This window comes from Canis aureus, chromosome 27 (assembly GCF_053574225.1).
Source record: "Canis aureus isolate CA01 chromosome 27, VMU_Caureus_v.1.0, whole genome shotgun sequence".
Lineage (NCBI taxonomy): Eukaryota > Metazoa > Chordata > Mammalia > Carnivora > Canidae > Canis > Canis aureus.
This window is the reverse complement of record NC_135637.1, coordinates 17707665-17729415: the sequence shown is the minus strand read 5'-3', so window position 1 is coordinate 17729415 and position 21751 is coordinate 17707665. Positions and strand designations below refer to the sequence as shown.

General features: G+C 45.3%; 1 protein-coding gene across 22 annotated transcripts in view; it reads left to right on the top strand.

Moving 5' to 3' along the window:
- Positions 1-21751, top strand: part of KSR2 (kinase suppressor of ras 2) — a 446664-nt gene that overhangs the window by 257869 nt on the left and 167044 nt on the right. For all 22 annotated transcript variants that reach the window (XR_013366586.1, XM_077875824.1, XM_077875825.1 and 19 more), the window contains one exon: positions 15491-15675. Coding sequence is in view for 21 of the 22 variants with exons in the window: in XM_077875824.1 (XP_077731950.1) it covers positions 15491-15675 (185 nt within the window). In the remaining variant the exon portion in view is untranslated. The remainder of the gene's footprint in view (positions 1-15490; positions 15676-21751) is intronic.

Sequence of the window (21751 nt, the reverse complement as noted above, 5' to 3'; positions counted from 1 at the left end):
TTCCATCTTCTCTAGCTGCTTCTTTTTCCTTCTTTGCAAGCTACACACAATTATACTCATGGTAGGCATTTTTTTGGTAAAAATTCACACACACAGTCCAATGTGGAAGTTCCCCAGCCCCCCTCTTCCCACTGTTTTTCCCAGTAGAAACCCTTCCAGTTCTTTTTTTGTGGCCTTTGTCAAACAAAAAAAGGAGGCAGAACCGAAATAAAACAAAAGCACTTATTTGGAGTCTTAGAATTGCAATTCAGGGAGCCACGGTTCAGGTAGCAACCGAATTTGTATCCCACTAGGGAGCACAAGTCAAGGGCTTTTAAAGGCAGAAAAGAACACTTGTGTTCGTTGTTTACCAAGAATTTTGATTGGTGTTGGTGGCAGAAGACTAATTTTGGCTGAACATAATTGGTTGCTAAGGCTTTCACTAAGCAAAGTCTCTTACTGTAGCAGGTTGCAAGTGCTCCAGCTGAGTCCTCGGACTATTTGCCATTTGGGCTGGTTCAGAAGTTCATGGTTCTACTTGGTGAGGATGCCACCTCCTTAATGGACTCCTGGGTTCTTTTTAAAACCCCCTGATGTTAATGGCCCTATTTTATGTCACCTTCAATACATCATATGACTATATAGGAAATACATTAAAACAATTTTGCAAATGTATTTATCACGTTTATGTTTATTTATTTGTATTTGTACAAATGAGATCATACTATATGTGTTGCTTTCTTCAAAAGTCATCGTGTCTTGAAGTTTGATATATCTGCTTGTGGAGAGCAGAGTTGGTAAACTATGGCCTTTGAGCCAAATCTGGCCCGTCCCTTGTTTCTTCAAATAAAGTTTTATTGGGACATAGCCATGCCCATGTGTTGATGTATTGCCTAGGATGGCTTTGTGTTTCAATGGCAAAACTGAGTAGTTGTGATGGAGACTTTATGGACGAGACAAAGTCCACAATATGAACTATCTGGCTCTTTACAGAAGTTTGCTGACCCCAGCCATAGAGCCTCCTCATTCTTCTTAATGACTGCATAGTAATCTGAACTATAGATCCATCATGTTTTATTAAATCCATCTCATGTTAAGATGTCTCTGGTCTTGCTCTCTCTACATACTCCAGTGGGGATCTGCTAAGTGGGGCTGTCTCTGGGGAGCCTGGGATGATCATAACTACTATGGGCTTTTCTGATGCAGAGCGGGGTGGAGCTTGGGTTTCCAATGTACAGGACAGGGTTTATGTCCCTGTGAGTGTCCCAGAGAATGTCCTTTGCTGCTACGTTACCTCTTTTCTTCTGGCATGACCTCAACTCTCAGCCTTGTCATCTGGTCTGTGGAGAGCCCGAGCAGATGCTAGCGATGGGAATGGTATTTTATTCCAGAGCATCAGCTTTTGCCAGACCCACTGGTATCAATGAAGGCAGGTGTCATTGATGTAGACTTCCCAAGTGAGCAGTGGTTCTCAGGAGTGGGGAGGGGTTCCTACAGAGCTTGTTAAAATGCAGAGATCAGGGCCCTACCGAACATCAAAAGACTTGAGAAACTCTGGAGTCAAGGATACTTATCTGACTTAGAGAAAAATTGAGCTGTAGACTTTTTTTTAAAAGAGAAATTCAGCTTTAGTGGTTTCAAGAATGCATTAGGGGTCTTTGGCTGCAAACAACAGAAGCCATCTCTGGTTGGTGTAATTAAAGGATGAACTTATATGGAAGATTCTAGTTCTAGGGTAACTCTTAGGATAGACAGGAAAGCCCAGAAAGGAACAGGATCCAGAGCATTCCGGGAGGACTCTCAGTAGCGGGAAGGACTTGATAGGTTTTGGAGGGAGCCACCAGTAGGTTAACTGAGATTCAAAGATTTTTTCCCATCATTGTCATGCCACTCATGATTCATGTTTTCCAGAGAGATTCTGACTGGTCTGACTTGGCATCTGGTGACATGGGGAGGGTGGCATCTGTTCTCCTGGTCAATACCCCCAATGAGATTGTGCTCAAAGGAAAGAGAATTCTCTCAAATTGGGATTGGAGCTGAATGCTAGATGGTCACAAACAACCCACTGCAAAGAAGCATTACAGGTCATAGGCTAAATACATGACAAGCCTTTGTGGCCAGAGTAAGTCCTCGCCATGGAACATCAAGTTGCAATTCCCCAAAGGCCCATCCATCCTCTATATTATTTCATCTCCAAATAAACAAATTTTATATCCTAACAAGTCACTGTTGGATGCAAAAGTTGAAAGCAGGTCAGAGGCCTTGGTTTGAAAAGAAAAAAACCCAGTGTTTTCAGGCAATAATTCTTCAAACTTATCTGGAAAAAGAGGTTCAGACTTACTTCTTGGAGTCACCGTAGGATAGTCAAAAATGATTTATTGGAAATCCCACACTGCTGGGATCACACCGGCTGAGATTTTGCTGTGTTCTCCATTTAGCTCATGCTGACTCATTTGCCCCCCTTTGAAGCAAGGGGCAGACGGAGGGTCTGGAGAGGTTATCCCACCGTATAAATAAGAAGACTAGAAGCCTCATAGCTTCTGACCTGCCCAAGGTCACGCTGTTAGTCTGGAGGAAAGGGAGCCTCACGGCAGAATCATCACAGGGAGGATGGATGAGCTTTTAAGGATGGCCTGCTCTTGGCCTTGTTTTACAAGTAAGGATGCCGAGATCACACTGGGTTGAGCGGCCGGCCTGGGGCACCAGCTAGCCCCCAGTATTGTGAATCCTTCCCATCAACAGCTGGTAGCTGCTACTGTCTGTCTCACGGGCTGTGATGGAAGTTTTTCGGTGTGGATTTCATAGAACTACCAGGTTGACAGATTTGCCTCTTAAGGCATGTCCACAAAGATTCTCTCTCAGTTAATTCTCCTTAGGGTAAAGGAAGCTTCTTTGAAGTATTCCATAGGTGGCAAAATACTGTTTCCCTGAATAAATATTTCGAGCCAACCCCAGCTCACGAGAGAAGACCCTTTGCTGGCTTAACATTTGATCTGACATTTGTCAATTTCTGCCTTTGCTGAGGATGCTGACCCTGGATGATTTTATCTGGAGGTGCCCGGGGTGTTGAGAATCTGAATGGCAGCATGCTTCCTTGCCACCGTGTGCCAAGGAAATCCAGGCCCTAAGGAGGCTGGAATATGTCTTAGGACTGCGAGCATTGGGGTCAGACAGGACCAAGTTCAAGTCCTGGCTCTCTGCTTTTTAAAATACCTATTTTTTTAAAAAGAATTTTATTTATTTATTTATTCATGAGAGACATACAGAGAGAGGCAGACACAGGCAGAGGGAGAAGCAGGCTCCCTGTGGGGAGCCTGATGCAGAACCGGATCCCAGGACCCTGGGATCACAGCCTGAGCCAAAGGCAGACCCTCAACCACTGAGCCACCCAGGTGTGCCTGGCTCTCTGCTTTTTTATAGGCTGTGTGACTTTGGGTAAGCTGCTTAGCCTTTCTGTTTCTTCACTCACAGATGATTTTGCCATCTTAAAAAATAAAATGAGCTAATGCTTATGAAAATGCTTAACACATGGCCAGGCACATAGTAAGGGCTCAATGAATGGCAGCTGTCACAATTAGAGCCAAGACACCTTGAGCAGAAAGGGACAGAGACCACTCAACAAATCCCTGCTTTAGATGGGAGAGGAAACCAGCCTCAAAGCCCACAGTGACTTACTAATAATGACAGAGCCAGGTCAGGAACTCAGCCTCCTTCTTTCTCTACCCAGTCATCTTATCAACCCAATACATGGCCTCCCTCAGGGTTACCCAGTAGGGTGGGTGTCATGGGCGGAGGGCAACCGTGTTGCTGATTCACCCTTCCTGGCCCCTCTCCTCTCAGTCTCCTTTAGAGGCTCTGATTTTAGGGGAGGTTTATGAGTCAAATGACTCCCTGCCCATGGGAAGGCCAAGAAAAGCGGGAGGAAGCCAGTTCTGGTCATCACTTATTGGGCTGATGGAGGCCGCCCATGTCCCACTGGCCCCAGGGAAACAGCAAGAGCAGACCTCTATGCCAATTTATCTTGGAAATTGTCTTTTCTTCAGGCAAGGGGAGGGGAAGGAAGCCTAAAAGAAAACATCCAGCCACATGCCTGTGAAATCTCTGCCCAAAATCAGTCATCCTTTTTAATAATGAGGGCTGTCAGAGCCCTGGTTCAGTCGGAAATGATGGCCTGTGTAAATATTTGGTCTGTAACTGATTTATGGGTTGGGGAACAAAAAAATAAGATTAGTCGCTAATCATAGGGATGCAGGAAAATCAGCGGGCCTGGAAGGCAGAAGTGAGGTTGGCTGTCTGGGTGAGCTCACATAGGGTCGGGGTAGGCTAGGCTGGGCTGTGCAGTGGTATTCACTTGGGAGGGGGGCCATGGGCTTCTGGATTATTCCAGAATAATCCAGAATGGGCAGAGGCAGCGTTATCCATGTGCAGGTCAAGAACTGGGTGAGACCAGCTTTGTGGCAAGATGCCCGGTTCGCAAGAGCAAGATTGGCTCTTCGCAGTGAACCCTGAAATCAACAATCTACACAACCCCAAGTGTGCACAGGCACCCCTAATAAAATGGGAATATATGCAATCAGCTCTTTCAGTGGAATGAACGGCGCCATTAAGAACAGGCTTTGAAGTCAGTTAAATATGTGTTCACACCCCAGGCCTTTATTGAATTGTGACCTGAGTACATTAACTGTTGAGAACCCCAGTTACCTTAACTGCAAAATAGGGGTTGTAATTGTTCTATCTCAAATGAGATAGCAGTCCCAAGCACATCACTTACTCCTGGCATCTCAGCCAGGCAGATCTTAATGCCGACGCCAGCAGCCCTGTGAGTTCTGGAATTCACAATCCCAGGTGGGCTAATATAGGTGCTTACCTCCTGCAGATTAACCCCCCACCACGGCCACCAGATGCACATGCCTCCTATTAGAAGTAAATGTATAGGGTGGGGTGCTGGCCTGGCCCCTCCTAATACAGCTTAGAGGCAAAGCGGATGCATTGGAGGACCACCTTCTCCTCCTCAACCCACCTGAACCAGGAGCCCATCAGCAATCGTGTGCTGGTGCAGTAGAAGCACACAGACTTCCATGTGTTCATTTAGTTCATTGAACTCTCACTATGCCCCAGGTCCTGTGCTGGAGGCTGTGCTGAGAACAGGTCACACATGATCCCTACATGAGTGGGAGGAGCCCCCACTCATCAGATCATCAGAATTGCAGGGATGTACTCTAGAAGGGGGCCAGAGCTTGAAGAAACGAATAGGTGCTATGAGAAGGCCAAGTCTATGGGGAGGATGAGGAAAGACCCAGGTGGCAGGAGCTGCAGCTCTTGGGGTGAGCCAGGTGATGGGGAGGGGGATGCAGCATGGTTTAGGTGGTTTGCTTCACTTTTCCTACTTTTAGGAAAGTCCAGACCCTACTAGAACAAGGGCAGGCAGGCTACAGCCCAAGGAACAAATTCAGCCCACTGTCTAGTTCTGTAGATAGTTTTATCTACAGATAAACTAGTTCTGTAGATAGTTTTTACATTCATGCACATGTTGTCCAGGCTGATCTTGTGCCACACCAGCAGAGCTGGGTAGCTGAGACAGAGGACATATGGCTTGCAGACGCCTTTTACAGAAAAAAAATTCACCGACCTTTGCGCTAGAACACTTTTCCTGTCCTCTCTCTTTCCTTCTTCCTCTCTCATTCACCCTGGGAGGATCTGAAGTGGTGTCTTAGCGGACAAGAGAGGAAAATATATATATATATATATTTTTTTTTTTTGGTTTAGATATACATGTAAAACAATTTGCTTCTCCTGATCAAGTCTTACTAGAAAGTCTGTTTGATATTGAGAGCTAATATGTTACTGAGCAAAATTTAATCTTAAAAAAGATACTGTGTATCTATTCTTAGGATATTTTACATGTTTTTCAAGTATATATATTTGTATATAACATATATTTAACCAATCACTATAATACGTATATAAATGTATATACATAAATATATAATATGCTATATTGTATATTATACTATTATATAATATATAAATATATAAATTTGTACACATAATATATACTATATTATATATTATGCTTGAATATATTATATATAAATTTACATACATAATACTATACTGTAATATACTATATTATATACACTATATGCTATGTACTATAAATATGTAAGTTTATATATAATACATAACTATATATATATATATAATGAAACGTATGTATATGTTCAATTCCTAGGAATCTATAAACAACCACATTTGTATATCTGTCAACTAAATCTGAGATACCAGTTACCCAGTGACAGAAGCCATTTGGGAAACAAAATCCATCTCAAATTTGATCTTCAATTTAAAACTTATTGAAAAAATAATGAAACATCATTGAAATATTAAATAAAGATTGACCACATTATTTCATGTCTGTACCTTTGTTTTCTAGAAGTAGAGTTTTTTTGTTTGTTTTCTTTTAATAAAATAAAGAAAAATTCAAGCCAAAAATACTTCTGTCATTTTACAATTATGTTTTATTATTATCATCAAAGAATACTCCTGGTACTAAGTTCCAATGGTTACTAAGTTCAAAGCCTAAAAAAAGTACTTACTTCCCAGATCCCAAGCCCCCTCACCAGCCTGCCAATTGCCTCTGTGTATCCTTCCAGAAAATGTTTCTATACATGGGACCGTATCCAGCTAAGACTGGGCTCCTACATAACGCAATGATTTAGGATGTCAGATGACTCTTCCTCTGACCCCACTACACTGTTGGCCAACAAGTCCTAGAAGAGCTGTGTTCCAGATGCTTCCTTTCCCTTCCCTTCTGATGCCTAGAACTTGGTCCACACCACTGCCATCACCTTTTGTCTGGGTGACTGCCACAGCCTCCTCTACAGAATCCCATTCTTGGCTGCACCATGGTCAACTCTACACATTGGCAGAGTGGTCTTTCGAGAACAGAATTAGGTTTTGTCACCTTCCTTCTTAAAACCTGCGGCAGGTATCCATGGCTCTCAAAACCCCACCTCCCTCCAGGGCAAGCATCCAACCAGCAAGCACCATTTGATCGCACTAATCCAGTCTCATCTTCCCTGATCCTGCCTTCCCTCTCTCCTCCTCCCTTCGCTCACTATGAGTTGACTTGCCCTGGTCTTGGACTCCCTAGCATTGACTTTGCCTCACTGCCTGGTCCCCTTTCCCTCCAGATCTTTGCAAATCTGACTTCTTTTGACAACCAGTTCTCAGCCTAAATACCATTTGTCCACAAAGGCCTTACTACCCACTCACTACTGCATCACCTGATTTTAATTCTCCATGAAGCTCCTATTATTACTCAGTATTTTCTTACTATTTTATGCGTTTTTCTGTTTCTGTTCTGTTCAGTTTTCTATTTCTGTTCCAGGATACCAGCCCAGGCAGGGCATGGCTCTCATCTACATCCTACACTACTAGAGTCCAAGCACCTTAGTGTTCTGGTGATATTTATTGGATTAATTTTTGGAATTAATCCCATTTTTATTTTGTTGCATTTTTCTTGTCCTAGGGAGACACAGGGGAGGGGTGGTTTGAGCAAGCATTCTTTGCCAAGCCTTTTCTCTGGATAACTTTGAAAATCCTGTTGTGATTTTTCTTCTTCCAGGAAGGCTTCACGGCTGCCTGGCCTGGTCATCACCTCATCCCAGTGATGGGAATCCTCCTTCCCCAGTCGATGTGGTCTGTGGACTTTTGTGTATTTCCCCTGAGGCAAGAGGTCCAGGGTGAAGGGGAATTCTTTGGTCCTCTTCATGGATACTTGTCCATTTTCCTTTGATTTTGAGCCTGACTTTTACATCATCTTTGCCCATAAAGAACTTCAGTCTATCTAGAGGAAAGAAAGTATCTAGACAAGGGACCAGTGCTAGAAAGACTATCACCTAACAGGTGCCAGACACTCTCTCAGGTACTCAAAGCACATTATTTCATTGGATCTTCATAGAATCTTGTGAAGTAGAGGAATTATTATGCATTTTTACAGGACATTGAGGTTCAGAGAGGTTAAATGACGTCATGAACTTCATCCAGCTAGTAAGAAGGAGAGATCTAGTTCCTATGTTACTATTATATATTTTCCTAATTGTAGTAAAATACCTATAGCATAACATTGACCATTTTAACCATTTTAAAGTGTATGAGTTAGTGGCATTAAGTACATTCATAGCCTTGTGCAACTCACCACTATCCAGTTCTAGAACTTTCTCATCACCCTAGATGGGAACCGCAAGCTCATTAAACAGTCACTTCTTATTCCCCCTCTTGCCCCTAGACCTGAACAACCACTGATCTGTTTTCTGCCTCTGTGCTTTTGCCTATTTTTGATATTTCACCTAAACGGAATCATCATGTGTGGTTTTGTGTGTGTGTATGTGTGTTTTCCACTTAGCTAATATTTTTGAGGTTCATCCATATCATAGCATGAATTAGTACTTCATAATTCTGAATCATATTCCATTGTATGGATAGACCATAATTCGTTTATCCATTCATGTGTTGATGGGCATTTGGGTTGTTTTCACCTTTTGACTCTTGTGCATAATGCTGCTATCAACATCGTGTAAAGTTTTTGTTTGAACACCTGGTTTCAGTTCTTCTGGGTATATATCTAGGAGTGGAATTTCTGGGTCTTATGCTGATTTTTCTACAATGGGTGCACCACTTTACAAGCCCACCAGCAATGGACAAGGTTCTGGTTTCTCCACATCCTTGTCAACACTTGTTCCTTTTTTGACTTCTTGATCATGCCATCCTAGTGGGTGTGAAGTGGTATCTCACTGTGGTTTTTGATTTGCATTTTCCTAATGACTAATGATGTGGAGCATCTTTTCATGTAGGCTTGGCCAGTTGTATATCTTCTTTGGAGAATGTCTATTCTAGTCCTTTGCCTATATATGTGTGTGTGTGTGTGTGTGTGTGTGTGTGTGTATATATATATATATATATATATATATATATATATAGTGTGTGTGTGTGTGTGTGTGTATGTTTTAGTATTGTTTCCTTGAAGATTTTATTTATTTATTTGAGAGAGAGAGACACACAGCACGAGTGGGGGGAGGGCAAGAGAGAAACAGACTCCATGAGCAGGGAGCCCAATATGAGGCTCGCTCCCAGGACCCTGGGATCATGACCTGAGCTGAAGGCAGACGCTTAACTAATTGAGCCACCCAGGTACCCCTATTTTAGTATTGTTTTAAGAAACTTTTTGTAAAGCATAACTTTCATTCAAAAGTAAAGTGCACAGTTTTTAGGTACAGTTTGATAAATTTGTATATATTGTGATACCCATGTACTCACCACTCACTCAAGACTGAAGATATGTCCAGCCCCCAGAAGGCTTCTTGAGTCTCATTCTAGTCAATAACCTACTCAAAGAAAATCACCCTTCTGCCCTTTCTAGCATAGATTATAATTTTGCCTGTTTTTGAACTTAGTGGAAACAGAATCCTGATGGAGTCATACAGTACAAGCTCTTTTGTTGCTGATTTCTCTTACCCAATGCACTATCATTGAGATTAAGCCATGTTTATAGTCTAGCCAGAGTTTTCTCTTTTTTTGTTACCATGCAGTAATCAATCATATGAGCACACTATGTTTTATTTATCCTATTATTATTTTTTTTAATTTTTTTTATTTATTTATTTATGATAGTCACAGAGAGAGAGAGAGGCAGAGACACAGGCAGAGGGAGAAGCAGGCTCCATGCACCGGGAGCCCGACGTGGGATTCGATCCCGGGTCTCCAGGATCGCGCCCTGGGCCAAAGGCAGGCGCCAAACCGCTGCGCCACCCAGGGATCCCTATTTATCCTATTATTGACAGACATTGAGACTATTCTCAGTGTTTGGCCATATGAGTAACGTTGCCAGGAACATTCTTGCATGGGTTGTTTCATGGACATGGGCACACTCATTTGGGCTGGGTACATACCGAGGGGTGAAATTTTGGGGTCAGAGGGTATGTTCACTTTAGTAGATATAATCAGATAGCTTTTCAAAATGGTTGTACTAGTGTATAATGTCACCAGGATTGGGGGGAGGGGTGGATTCTGGTCACACTCTTCTTGCCAACATTTGGTACTGTCAACTCCATTTTTAGCCAGTTTGGTGGGACCTGCACTGGTGTTAAACATGTTTTTCAATCAATGTCTCTTCCTCTCCCCCATCTTCCTCTTTCTTCTCTTTCTCTTCTTAGTATATTTCACATAAAACTGTATATGAGGAAGTCATTGCTGTGGGATTATGGAGTTGATATGCAAGTTCATTTTTCAAATTTTACCTATTAAAATACAAAGAGTTTCACCTGTGTCTTGTCTGAAAGCATTAAATATTCATCCACACCTGGGGAAGTGCGACTTAGGTGTTTGACTCACTCATGCTTCCTTTTTCCCAGAGGTCCAGTGGATTAATGCCCTGTTTGGAATGTGTTCAACCCGGAAATGAAGGGTGTAGCCTGTGGTCAAGGAGCAGAGCAGATTCTACTAAACAGTCTCCTGATGTTAGACTTACCAGGCCTTTGCTTTTCCAAACCTTCTCCTTCCCTGAGTTCTGTGTGTATCCCCTGCCTCCTCCCCACCCAAGAATGTTCTTTGGTCTTGAAAGGGTCTTGCCTGGAGGCCTCAGTTTGGGTAATTAGATCAGGTCAAATGCAAAGGATTTAACTGGCCCCATTTGAGAGGGAGTGAGCTGTCTCTCCTGTGTAAGGCCAGTGGGCATTTTTTCCTGTTTGGGAAAATGATTGATGGATGAGTGCTTTGCTCCACTGAGCGATTGTGAGAATGTGTGCTGTGCCTGTCCTCCAGCCATGCTTGCGAGGAGCTTGTCTGCCCCCAGCTCTGCCATTTCCTCCCAATTGGCTGGGCCAGATGCTCCAGACACCGTTAATGAGATGCTGAAGTTTATGGCCGGGTGAAGGCATTTGAGTTCAAGGGGACACAACCCCACACACGAGAAAGCTGAGGGTAAAGAGGCCATGTGAGTCAGCAGCTCTACTTGACTCAATGCGCAGCAAAGTTTTGGAATAGGAAGTGGTGCAGAGACTAATCATTAGTTTGGGAACCCCCTCAGTGATCTTTGCAATTGAAGCTCTCAAGGGCAGGTGACAAATGGGCTTTGATCAAGAGCCTTTGGAGTGCAGAGCTGTGTCTGCCAGACCTAGGCCAGGGGTGGCCAGGGGCTGGCAGAAGAAATCAGGTGTGTCTCTGCCCTCAAGGAGTCCATAGCTGGAATTAGCTGAGAAGATGTTGCCAAACCAGGTCTCTTGACTTGCAAGTCAAAACTGGGCTACATTCCTTTAAAACGTTCCCAAGACAGAAGATTCCAGGTTGTCTTTGTTTGAGTTGGGGCACATGGGCTTGGGTGGGAGTCTATAGACCTAGCTTCTGGTCTTGGCTCTGCAACTGTGGGTTGCCTGCTTTGTGTTAGCTGCTGGGATGCAGGCTCATCCCGTGTGTGTTGGTCACAAGCCATGAAGGGGGTGGGGGGGTGGGGATAGACATTCATACAGCAACCACATAAGTAAAAGCAGAATTCCAACTGGGATGCATTCTGTGAAGGAAAAGCAGATAGTGCTAGGAGCATATGTAATCTGGAGATCTGACTAGTTCTGAGGGTTGAGGACTGTGTCTCTAAATAAGTGATGCCTAAGGTAGTTCTTCACTAACAGGATGGGGAATGGTGTTCCTGGCAGAGGGAACAGCCTGTGCAAAGATCCCGAGGTACCCGAGAATTTGGTATCAGAAAGATAGAGTCTGAACATGACAAGGCAATGATAATACAAGAAGTTCTCCAGAGAGAGAGATCCTTGAGGGTCCCTTGAAGCTTTTATAAGAAGACCTTTGGAAGTTTTAAAGCAGGAGAGTGACATGATACAGCGTATACTTTTTAAAACTTCACTTTGGTGCCTGGGTGGAGAATGGATTATGAAGAATCAAAAGTGGGATGGGATGGGATTATTCAGCCATAAAAAGGAGTGAAGTTTTGCTACATTGTTACCACATGGATGAACCAAAAAGACATTAGATTCAGCCAAAGAAGCCAGACGCAGAAGTTCACATATTGTCTAATTCCGTTTAAATGAAATATCCAGAATAGACAAATCCATAGAGATAGAAAACAGGTTGATAGTTGCCAGGGTCTGGAAGGAAGAACATGGAAAGGAATTGCTTAGTAGGTACAGGATTTTGTTTTGGGGTGATGAAATATTTTGGAACTGGATAGGGATAGTGTTTGCACAACATTGTGAATGTACTTAATGCCACTGAATTGTTCACTTTAAAGTGGTTAATATAATGTGAATTTTACCTCAGTATAAATAAAAAGTAAAGAAAATCAAAAATAAAGAAAAAATTCAAAAGCTGAATTGGGGGTCTGATTCACACACAGCAGCAGCAGCCGCTGAAGTGAGGTGAGGGAGGAAGGTGGCTCGGACCAGAGCTTTAAGGCTGGAGATGGAGAGTAAGGAAACCATTGAAGAAGTAAGGATTCTCAGGATCCCTTTAGTTCAGATATATTCTGTGCAAATTAAGCTTCGGGAAGGTCAGAAGAACTTTGCTAGATTCCACCACTGGAATGAATAATCCTTTGCTCTACCTGGTAAAACAAGTGCATTTTCCCTAAGCACAGATTACGAAGCTGGGTGTCTTCCCTCCATAGATGTGCCGCCTCAGCTGAGCCCGGCTCTGGGGCTGCTGTCAGCACCGCCTGCTGTCAGGGAGCTCGGACTGGCCCGCAGACAGCAGCACGGTCCACCCTTGGCTCGTACGGCCCCAAAGGATGGAGCTGCCCTCACCGATGCTTTGTGCCACCTCGTTTTGCTGCTTTCCCCAGAACTGGCCCTGATTCCAGGGAAGACATTTATGTAATAGATTTCTAATATCCTGCGATCATGGGGAGATGTTCTTTTTAATTACACCTGCAGGTCATACTGCAAAATATGCACCAAATCTTACACAGTCACAGTCATTGGACAGTCATTTTTGTTTGTTTTCTCCTCTGAGCGTGCTGGGTAATGAGGGCAGATGGTAAAGGTGAATCCCACATCTGTCCATGAAGACTTCCTTGGTGGGCAGGAAGTGATATGATTCCCTTCTATCTATCCTCATCAAATAGCCATTCATTCTCCACTTTCTCTTTCTCCTGCCCTCGTTTCCTCCTATTCGTCTTTCCATCCTCCCATCCTCTTTTCCTTCATTACATCTACTTCTCCATCCATCCATCCATCCATCCATCCATCCATCATCCTCCTGTCCTTCAGCTTTTTCATCCATCTACCCCTGCATCCATCCATCCATCTATTCACCCATCCATCCTTCTATCCATCTCTTTTCCATTCATCTATCTATCCTTTGTCCTTTTCCTCATCCATCCACTCATCTGTCCATTCATCCTTCTACCCTTCTTACCTTCATTTTTCCCTTCTTTCTTTCCTTCTTTCCATCTATCCACCCAGCCAGCCAGCCAGCCAGCCAGCCAGCTTTTTATCCATCCATCTGTCCAACTAACATTTATTTATATATTCCCCTTCTCTTCTCCATCTGTGGTCCTGAGTTAGTAAAGCAAATTGACTTTGTAGTAGTTACTGAACTACTGTTAAACTTATGCTGTGTTGGGCTTGGTTATCCTTATACAAGGGATCTGGCCTTGTCATTTGGTGGCCCAGTGCCTCAAGGCTCCTGTCAGTGTTTTGGAAATAATGATGATATCTATTGCCAGAGGGTATGACTGCATCCTATTCATCTGCCAGGGGTAGTGGTGGGTTGAGAGCTGCTGGATGTTTCAGATGAAAAACATGGCTCAGCTTTAACTTTTGGCTTCTTCCAGGTTAACTCCATACCAAAGAGACACCCAGTTTAACCTGGTCATAGTGATATTAATAACAGGTAACCTGAACCCTCACTCTGTGCCGGGCTCTGTGCCAAGTACGTTATTTCGTATCTCATCGAATTGTCACAACATCCATCTTATAGGTAGATACTATTATTTTCCTCATTGTCCAGGTGAGAAAACTGAGGCACAAAGAGATGAGATCACTTTCCTGAGGTCACAACCAGGACCCGAGAGCTGGTTTCCCTGACCGCAAAGTTTGCGAGTCCAACTTCAAAATTATACTACCTCGGTGTAGATGCCTCTTTAAATCTCCACCATTGGAGATTCTTGTGGAATGAAATAACACTCCCTTGTTTCTCTTCTCCACCCATGGGCAGGGAGAGCCAGCCACTGTGCCCTGCTATAACGGGAAGTACCTTCCTGGGCCTTGTTGCAGACCCCTAGGGAAATAATAAGCAAGGCTGCCAGCCCAAGCACTGTGAGGAAGCGACTCTGCAGGTGCACTTGGATTCCTTATAGCTGATGAGCAGCGGGCCTCCTGGAGAGGATGACTTTTAGGCTGCCTGTGTGGGAGGCCTCCAGTCTTTCATTAAGGCACCTTCCTGGGCTCTCCATCTAGGAGAACACATGCAAGGATGGTTCACTTTGGCCACAAGATGGCACCCAACTCCGAGCTAGACCTGAATGGGGCTTGGGGGGGGGGTGGAGATGGGGGATGAGGGAGGGTGGGGGGGGTAGAATGGTTACTTTGGGGTGCTGTTCTAAATCACACTCTGTTAAACTGATCAGCCAAGCTCCTTGGGAAGGGGAGAAACGTTTCCAAACCAGCTCCAGAGGTTCATTCCATTCAGCTGGTGCCAAGCCAGAGGCTGAAAGATCCAGGAAGGAAAACCACAGGGTTCCTGCCCTCAAGGAATTAGAATGCAGCATGATTAAATTCCAGTCATAATCCAGATTGATCATTTAATAGGCTTTTAATGACCACCTACTGTGTGCCAGGTTCTGTGCTAATGGTTGAGGACAGAGAAATGAACAATACGGAATCATTGCCCTCGAAGACCCACAGTTCACTTGGGAGACAAAAACTAAAAGAACAGGTTGGGGAAAATAAGAAAGTATAGCCACAGGGATACACACAGAATATCATAGAATTGAAGTCCAGGCAAGGAGGGAAGGGAATATCAAGGAAAGCTTCCTGGAGGAGAGGACACCAGAGTGGAGTCAGAGAAGACTGATGGAGATTAAGCATCCAGGGATGGGGAGGCTATTCTGGGCTGTGGGGACAGCGCCAGCAAAGGGTTGTAGGTGAGAAACAGCACAGAACCAAACTGAAGGGGAGACGGAGCAGCCCCAACAGACCAGCTCAGTTTGGGGAGTGGACATTGGTGCCATGTTTTTTTTTTTTTTTTTTTTTTTAAGATTTTCTTTATTTATTCATGAGAGACACACAGAGAGAGGCAGAGACACAGGCAGAGGGAGAAACAGGCTCCCCGCAGGGAACCTGATGTGGGACTCCATCCCGGGATCCCAGGATCATGCCCTGAGCTGAAGGCGGATGCTCAACTGAGCCACCCAGGTGCCCCATTGGTGCCATGTTAGAGAGACTGGGTCTGCCTGTGTGCACTTATGGATATGTTGTCCTCTCTTCTTCTGTCTCTCTTTCAGAGCCAAGAAGAAAAGCAAACCATTGAACCTCAAGATTCACAGCAGCGTGGGCAGCTGTGAGAACATTCCTTCTCAGCAGCGCTCCCCACTCCTGTCCGAGCGCTCCCTCCGCTCCTTCTTTGTGGGACATGCACCTTTCCTGCCCTCCACCCCTCCTGTCCACACCGAGGCCAACTTCTCTGCAAGTAAGTCACCCACCCGCCCGCCTGGGGTTGTTGTACCTTCTTGTCTGCCAGGTGCACACTCTGTGTTCTCTGCAGAGAAACGCTCCTGAAACACTTTGAACGTGGCTCAATCACCTCCCACCTGCGCCGCTCACGCCCCTTGGGATGGTTTCGAAGGGAAGGGGCGTAATTAGTACTCAGGAGGCTGACTGGCTGTTGTCATTGGTCCTCCGTTCCTACTCTTTTTGCCTGCAGGTGTGGAGGGATGACAGAGGGGAAGCAAGCATGCAGGGCATGAAAGGAAACATCAGCTTTTTCTCTCTGCTTCTCGGCCTGCCGGGTCACAGGATTTTTCTCGGGCTGCTGTGGATAAGGCATCTATGATTAAATTTTGTAATTTTTTTTTTGCCCCACTCAGGTCAACACATATAACCTTTCATTTCAAAGATGTATTTGGGTTCAAACTGAGTTGAGCGTGGCCTGAGGTGTTTTACATTCTGCTCCCGCGAATTTCTGCTGGAGACAAAGTGGTTATTACTCGGAACGGAAATGGAACTTTCTGGTGATCCAGGGCTGAGGTTTCAGAAGACGTTTAATCTTTTCTGCCCAGAGGCCCATTTTGCTGAACAGGCACAGATGTGGTCAGAGGGGAGCCCCTGAAAAAAAAAAGCCCAACCCGTCCTCTAGCTCAGATAACGACTTTTATGGACTGGGAATTCAGGAGGAGGAGGAGGGGCTGCTAGAGCAGGAAGGGAGGAACCCTGGGTCCCCAGTACAGCCATGGGGTGATCATGCTGCTGCTCTGATAAATGAGAAGCAATGTTCACTGAGCACCTGTACATGCTCATAACCCCCACGCATGACCTCATTTGGTTCTTGCAACAAGCCATTGTGCAGACGAGTTGTTCTCATTGTGTAGATGAGGAAACAGAGGCTCGGGAACATTGAATAACTTGACAAAGTCACACAGCTGTTGAGTCATTGAGGCAAGCTTGGAAGCTGGCTCTTCCTAATTCCAGAATGGATAAGCTTTACCACCACATGTGATTTGATCCAAGATCCCTCAAATATTCAGCTGGGGGCCTTTCTCTAAATGTGGGATTCTCTTCTTTACCTATGCATAAGGGTCTTTGAACTTTTTTTAGGGAAGCTATGGACCCTCCACCATGAATTTCATGAAATCTGTTATTCTTCTTCCTTGGAAAATTGCACACTGTACCTCCACCATGGTGTCCAGTATCAAGACTGTTGAGCTCAGATGCTCTGCTTTAGCCCCACTGGATGGTAGGCCTGGGCAGAATGGTGAACTGTTTACAGTCCACACATGTGCATTGTGCATCCACGGCAGGGACCAGAAGAAACAGAAGTGACCAATGTGGACATCAATTAGGAGAACTTCTAGCTAGTCTGGCTTGTGTCTGTGCCCGGGGGGCACAGGTCCTGAATCAAGCAAACTAAAATAGACTCATGACACATATCAACACCAGAAGGCCAATTTATTAATTTGTCGAGAGAAATCACTGTCAGACCAGAAATACTCTGTGGGGGTAGGCCCGTGTGGCAGTCAGAGGGTGGCCTGGGAGCCCAGACAAGGAAAAGGGGTGATGACGTATCAAATGTGTCATAGCAGCAGGGTGAGGCAGGATTTCATGGCCCCGGAGGGTGATGCCAGGTACCAGTGCCAAGCTCTGTTTCTTTTTGAGCCATGTGCCTGACCTCGAGCAAGTACAGAGCCTTTCTAAGCCTCAGTTTCTTCATCTGTAAAATGGGGCTAACTGTAGATGCATTCTATCGGTGGTTGTGAGGATTAGATCGGCTCCTGCCTGTCGAGTCAGCTGCACAGGGCCTGGTACACGGTAAGTGCTTATTAATACATGGTAGCTGTTGTTATGATGTTTATGAGGTCCTTTTCCCTGGCAGCATTTACATCCTCTGACTTTATGATTAATTAGGGGGCTGTGGGAAAATGTCTTTCAGTTCACCCCCCCTCAGCATACACACATACTTCCCCATGGCCCTAAGGGTGCTTGGAATTTACCTTGGCATGACGCCGGGTGGCTGCCTCCAGCAGCCATCTGTCTCTGGGCATCACTGTCCTATGAGTGATATTACCATGGCCCTCTCTGGGGGCTTGACCACAGCTCTGCACTTTAGCTCTGTCCAGAACAGAAACATCTTCAGCCTGCTTAAAAAACCACATACTTATTCATTTAGACCCCTCCTCTCCTGCCAGAAAGTCTTGGGAAGATTCACCATGGCTCCCGACTTTTCATGCCTGCCCTGGTCTCCATGTAAGAGGAGAGACTGCTCCACTTGCCTGTGAGTAGGAGCAAAGTCCTTAATTAAAATCAGCCCTTAGCATTAAGAGGCTACAGAAGCACAGTTTACTGTTTGGACGGCCCCAGTCCTTGTATGAAGAGAGGTCTGATCTTCTGTAAAGGAGAAAAGTAACATTTGGATCTTAGCAGGAGAATGAGTGTGTATCCCAAATATTACCTGGAATCCCGTGGGCCAGTCCCACTTCCGCTGATCCTAACGAAGGATGGAAACAGAGGTAGCCCAATAGAATAGGCTCCAGGTTAGGCAATGAGAAGCTCTCTGTTAGAGTTTCCATGATGCCACCAATTGCTTGTGTGACCTCTGTCTCTTCCTCACCACGGTTCAAACTCACCACAAACTTTGAGACATGCATTATAATTCCCATTCTATAGATAAGGTAACTGAGACTCAAAAGAACAAATGATCTTGCCCGCCTTGTGGGTTTTGAATCCAGTTTCAACTCTAGTCTGTATCCTTGTTCTTTGGTGAAGCGAATTCCTTTCTCTGTCTGGGTCTCAGTTTCCCTCGTTGTATAATAAATGACTCCACAGGGGTCCAGTCCTTAGAAACTCTGTGATTCCAAGGCTAACCCAGTGGGCTTTTCCTGGGTTACTAAATCTTTTGATCACTTAGAATGCTGGTCTGAGGACTCTGGGCTGGGACAGTTGGGAGGATGCGTGGGTCAGGCACTGGGTCACCCTTGTTTGTTCTCCCCTTACTATGAGCTTCAGAAGAGACCTTTCTGCCTCTGGGTCCCAGTGCCAGCCTTCCTCCCTCTGACCCAGTGGAGGGAGCTGCTGAAGCTGTGTCCCTGCCAGGCTGAGTCTGTCTGTCCTTTTGTCACTGTCAGATCTGGCTGTGGCTGCACTGTGATCCACCATCTTGTTACCCCTGCTGGAGACACCTGGGGACAGCATTAGAGCATTAGACAGATCTGCCTGTAGAGTGGCAGAGACTCAGACCCTCAGGGTGCCCTGCTTCCTCCGATGGGTCATGAGAAGGACTTCCCCTCCTTGGGCTTACCCTGTGTTCCTGGTCTGGGAGTGACGAGCAGGGTAGAGAAGGGAGTGTCGGAGCCCCAGCTTTCAGAGGAACCTTTCTCTGAGGCTAACTGTGGTCAAAACACAAGTTACTAAACCCTACCACTCAGTGGAAGATGGTGACTCAGGAGTGAACCTACCTCCCAAAGAGGCAGAGAACAATGGACTTATCTTCCCATCCTCGAGGCATTTCTTCTGCGTTTTGTTTGGGCATGTCGTGTGGCCCAGATAGTGTCTGATCGGATGCCCCCTACCCACCGACCAGTTTTGGTCCAACAAGCTGTGTGCTGGTGGCTCCTTGTAGGGTATCAGGCTGCCACTATAATCCCCAATAAAAGTCTTCTTCAGAATGCAGAAAATACTGTCTAGATGGGAGAGAGTGATGACTCATCATCATTCATTACCAGTTGGTGGAAGTGATTTTGGGAGTATAGCAACTAAGTGGTTGCTGACATGTCGTTGGGCACTCACTGAGCCCCCTGAGTCTGTTTTAACCTGGCAAGGAGGTAGTGAGGACAAAATGAGGAATGGGTGTAAGTTTCCCAGCACAGGGGCTGGTGCTTAGAGCACGAAGTGTCATAAAGGGTAGGTTTGGCAGCGATTGCTGCCTGTCCTATGATGGGATAACTTGTAACAATGATGAAAATGATGATAATAATAGCAATTGGCCTTTACTGTGCATTGACGATGTTGCAGGCACCGTTAATTCAGGCAAAGCAATTTACTTGCATTATATAAGCTTCCCAGTTCTCCATCAGGTAGTTTCTATTCTTATGCCTATTTTCCAGATGAAAAACTGAGGCTGGGAGGGTTTGAGTAGCTGGCCCAAGATCACAAGGGCAGGTAGGAGTTTGCCTTCATTCTCAAGTCCCCATTCGATGGTGCTGAGGAACACAACTGCCATGCTGTCTTCGTTGAGACCTGGTTGCTTATCCTGGAGGGACCTTAACTTGTGCCAGTTTCCCTTCTGGCATCCTTGCCTCTTTGGGGAATTGTGTTGTGGGGTTCCACCTTGCCCCAAGGATGCCTCTCGTTTATCAGCATGCTGTGCTCACTCAGAGAGCAGCACCCATGCTGGCTGACAAATTGTTACCCTGCCAGACTCCGGTGTCGATATTCAGGGGCCATTGTCCCAGGTGGTGGCTGTGCCTGTAGGGGCCAGGCAGCTGCAGAACACAGCCAAAAGAATGAGTTGCAAATACCTTCTGCAACTCGTTTATCCTGGACATCTTTAGTAGAAGATGAGGAATGATGCTCTACTTTTCCCACCTGCAGTTTTCTGGGTGTTTCTTCGTTAGCTGCCTATGGGGTCTAGGACTTCAGGGCAGTAGCTCCCAAAGGGAACAGATGACTAATGATTTCCAGATTTCCCCTTCTTGGTCCTAATGGCACCAGCTGGGGTTTTATACACGGCCCCCATCCTATAAAATATAGTCCTTCGCAGGTGTCTTGAATGATGGTGTGCCCTCCCCTTGTCCTGTCTCACCAGACGTGCTCTCCTCATCTCTTTGCTGAGCATTTCCTGTGCTTTTTCATGGACACAAGGCGACAGAGTTGACCCTCAGCTGAGGGCTTGGTCCCCGTGTGCCTTGAGGCTGAGTCAGAAGCCTGATTTGTTGAGGGAGGCAGCAGGTAGCAATAAAGACTGATGAAGCTGAACTACATGGTCCCAAGAAACCAGCCACTGGAGGGTTATAAAGAGACTCGGGATGGGGGTGATTATATAATGGGGTTTAATGAGGCTTGAGGCCAAGGTTCATTACCCCTTGAAGAGGACGACGAGAAGTGCATGTCTTGACAGAACTTTGCTGCCTGAACCATGTTCTCATCTCAGAATTTTGAGATTTTTGAGAAATCTCTGTCTGGCCAGACTCAATGGTGGCAGTTTCAAGGGGGAACCCATCTATCACATAGGAGGGTCCCAGAGAATGTTTCTCAAATGAGCAGGTTAAAAGTGCTGTTCCTCATCTCGCCTCCCCCCAGCAGATACAAGGCAGCACCCCTGTTGCCTGGCATCTTTGCTGTATTTTAGAAATTTTGCTATAATTTAGCAGGTCCTTAACCCATACTGACCATGTGCCGCTTGCCGGACAGGTGCTGGTCTAGGGCGCTTATAGCCATTAAGATATGTGTACCTGGACACCAGTAGAATCCACAAAGGTTCGTAATGCAGAATACTAGTCCCCTGTGCCATCTCTCTGTCAATCCTGCTTTAAAAAAACTCATCCTGCGTCTTGTTCTTTTGATAATCACTTCCACCGTTTAAGCTAGATTGTACCCGGGCTTCTCAAAGCGTGTCCCAGGCCAACAGCGTCTGCATCACCTGAAAGCTTGTTAGAAATGCAAATTCTTACTTTCCCCCTTCCAGACCTGCTGAATCAGAAGCTCTGAGGAGAGAGTCCAGCAATCTGAATATTCACCAAAACTCTAGGGGATTCCGCACACTAACATTTGAGAATCATTTGGTTATATGACAACTTAAAAAAATTGTTTATTTTGAGATAATTTCAAACTTACAGAAAAGCTGCAAAAACACTACAAAGGATTCCTGTACCCCCTTTACTGGGATTCATCCATTTTTAACATCTCCTTACATTTGCTTCCTCTGTAATCCCCCACCTTGTTTTCTCTCTCATTTTTGTCAACCATTTGGGACTGGATCATCTACACTCTTATGTAAGAGGTACACAGAGGCACCAGGTTCAGTAACCTTGACACTGATTCAAGACTTTCATCTA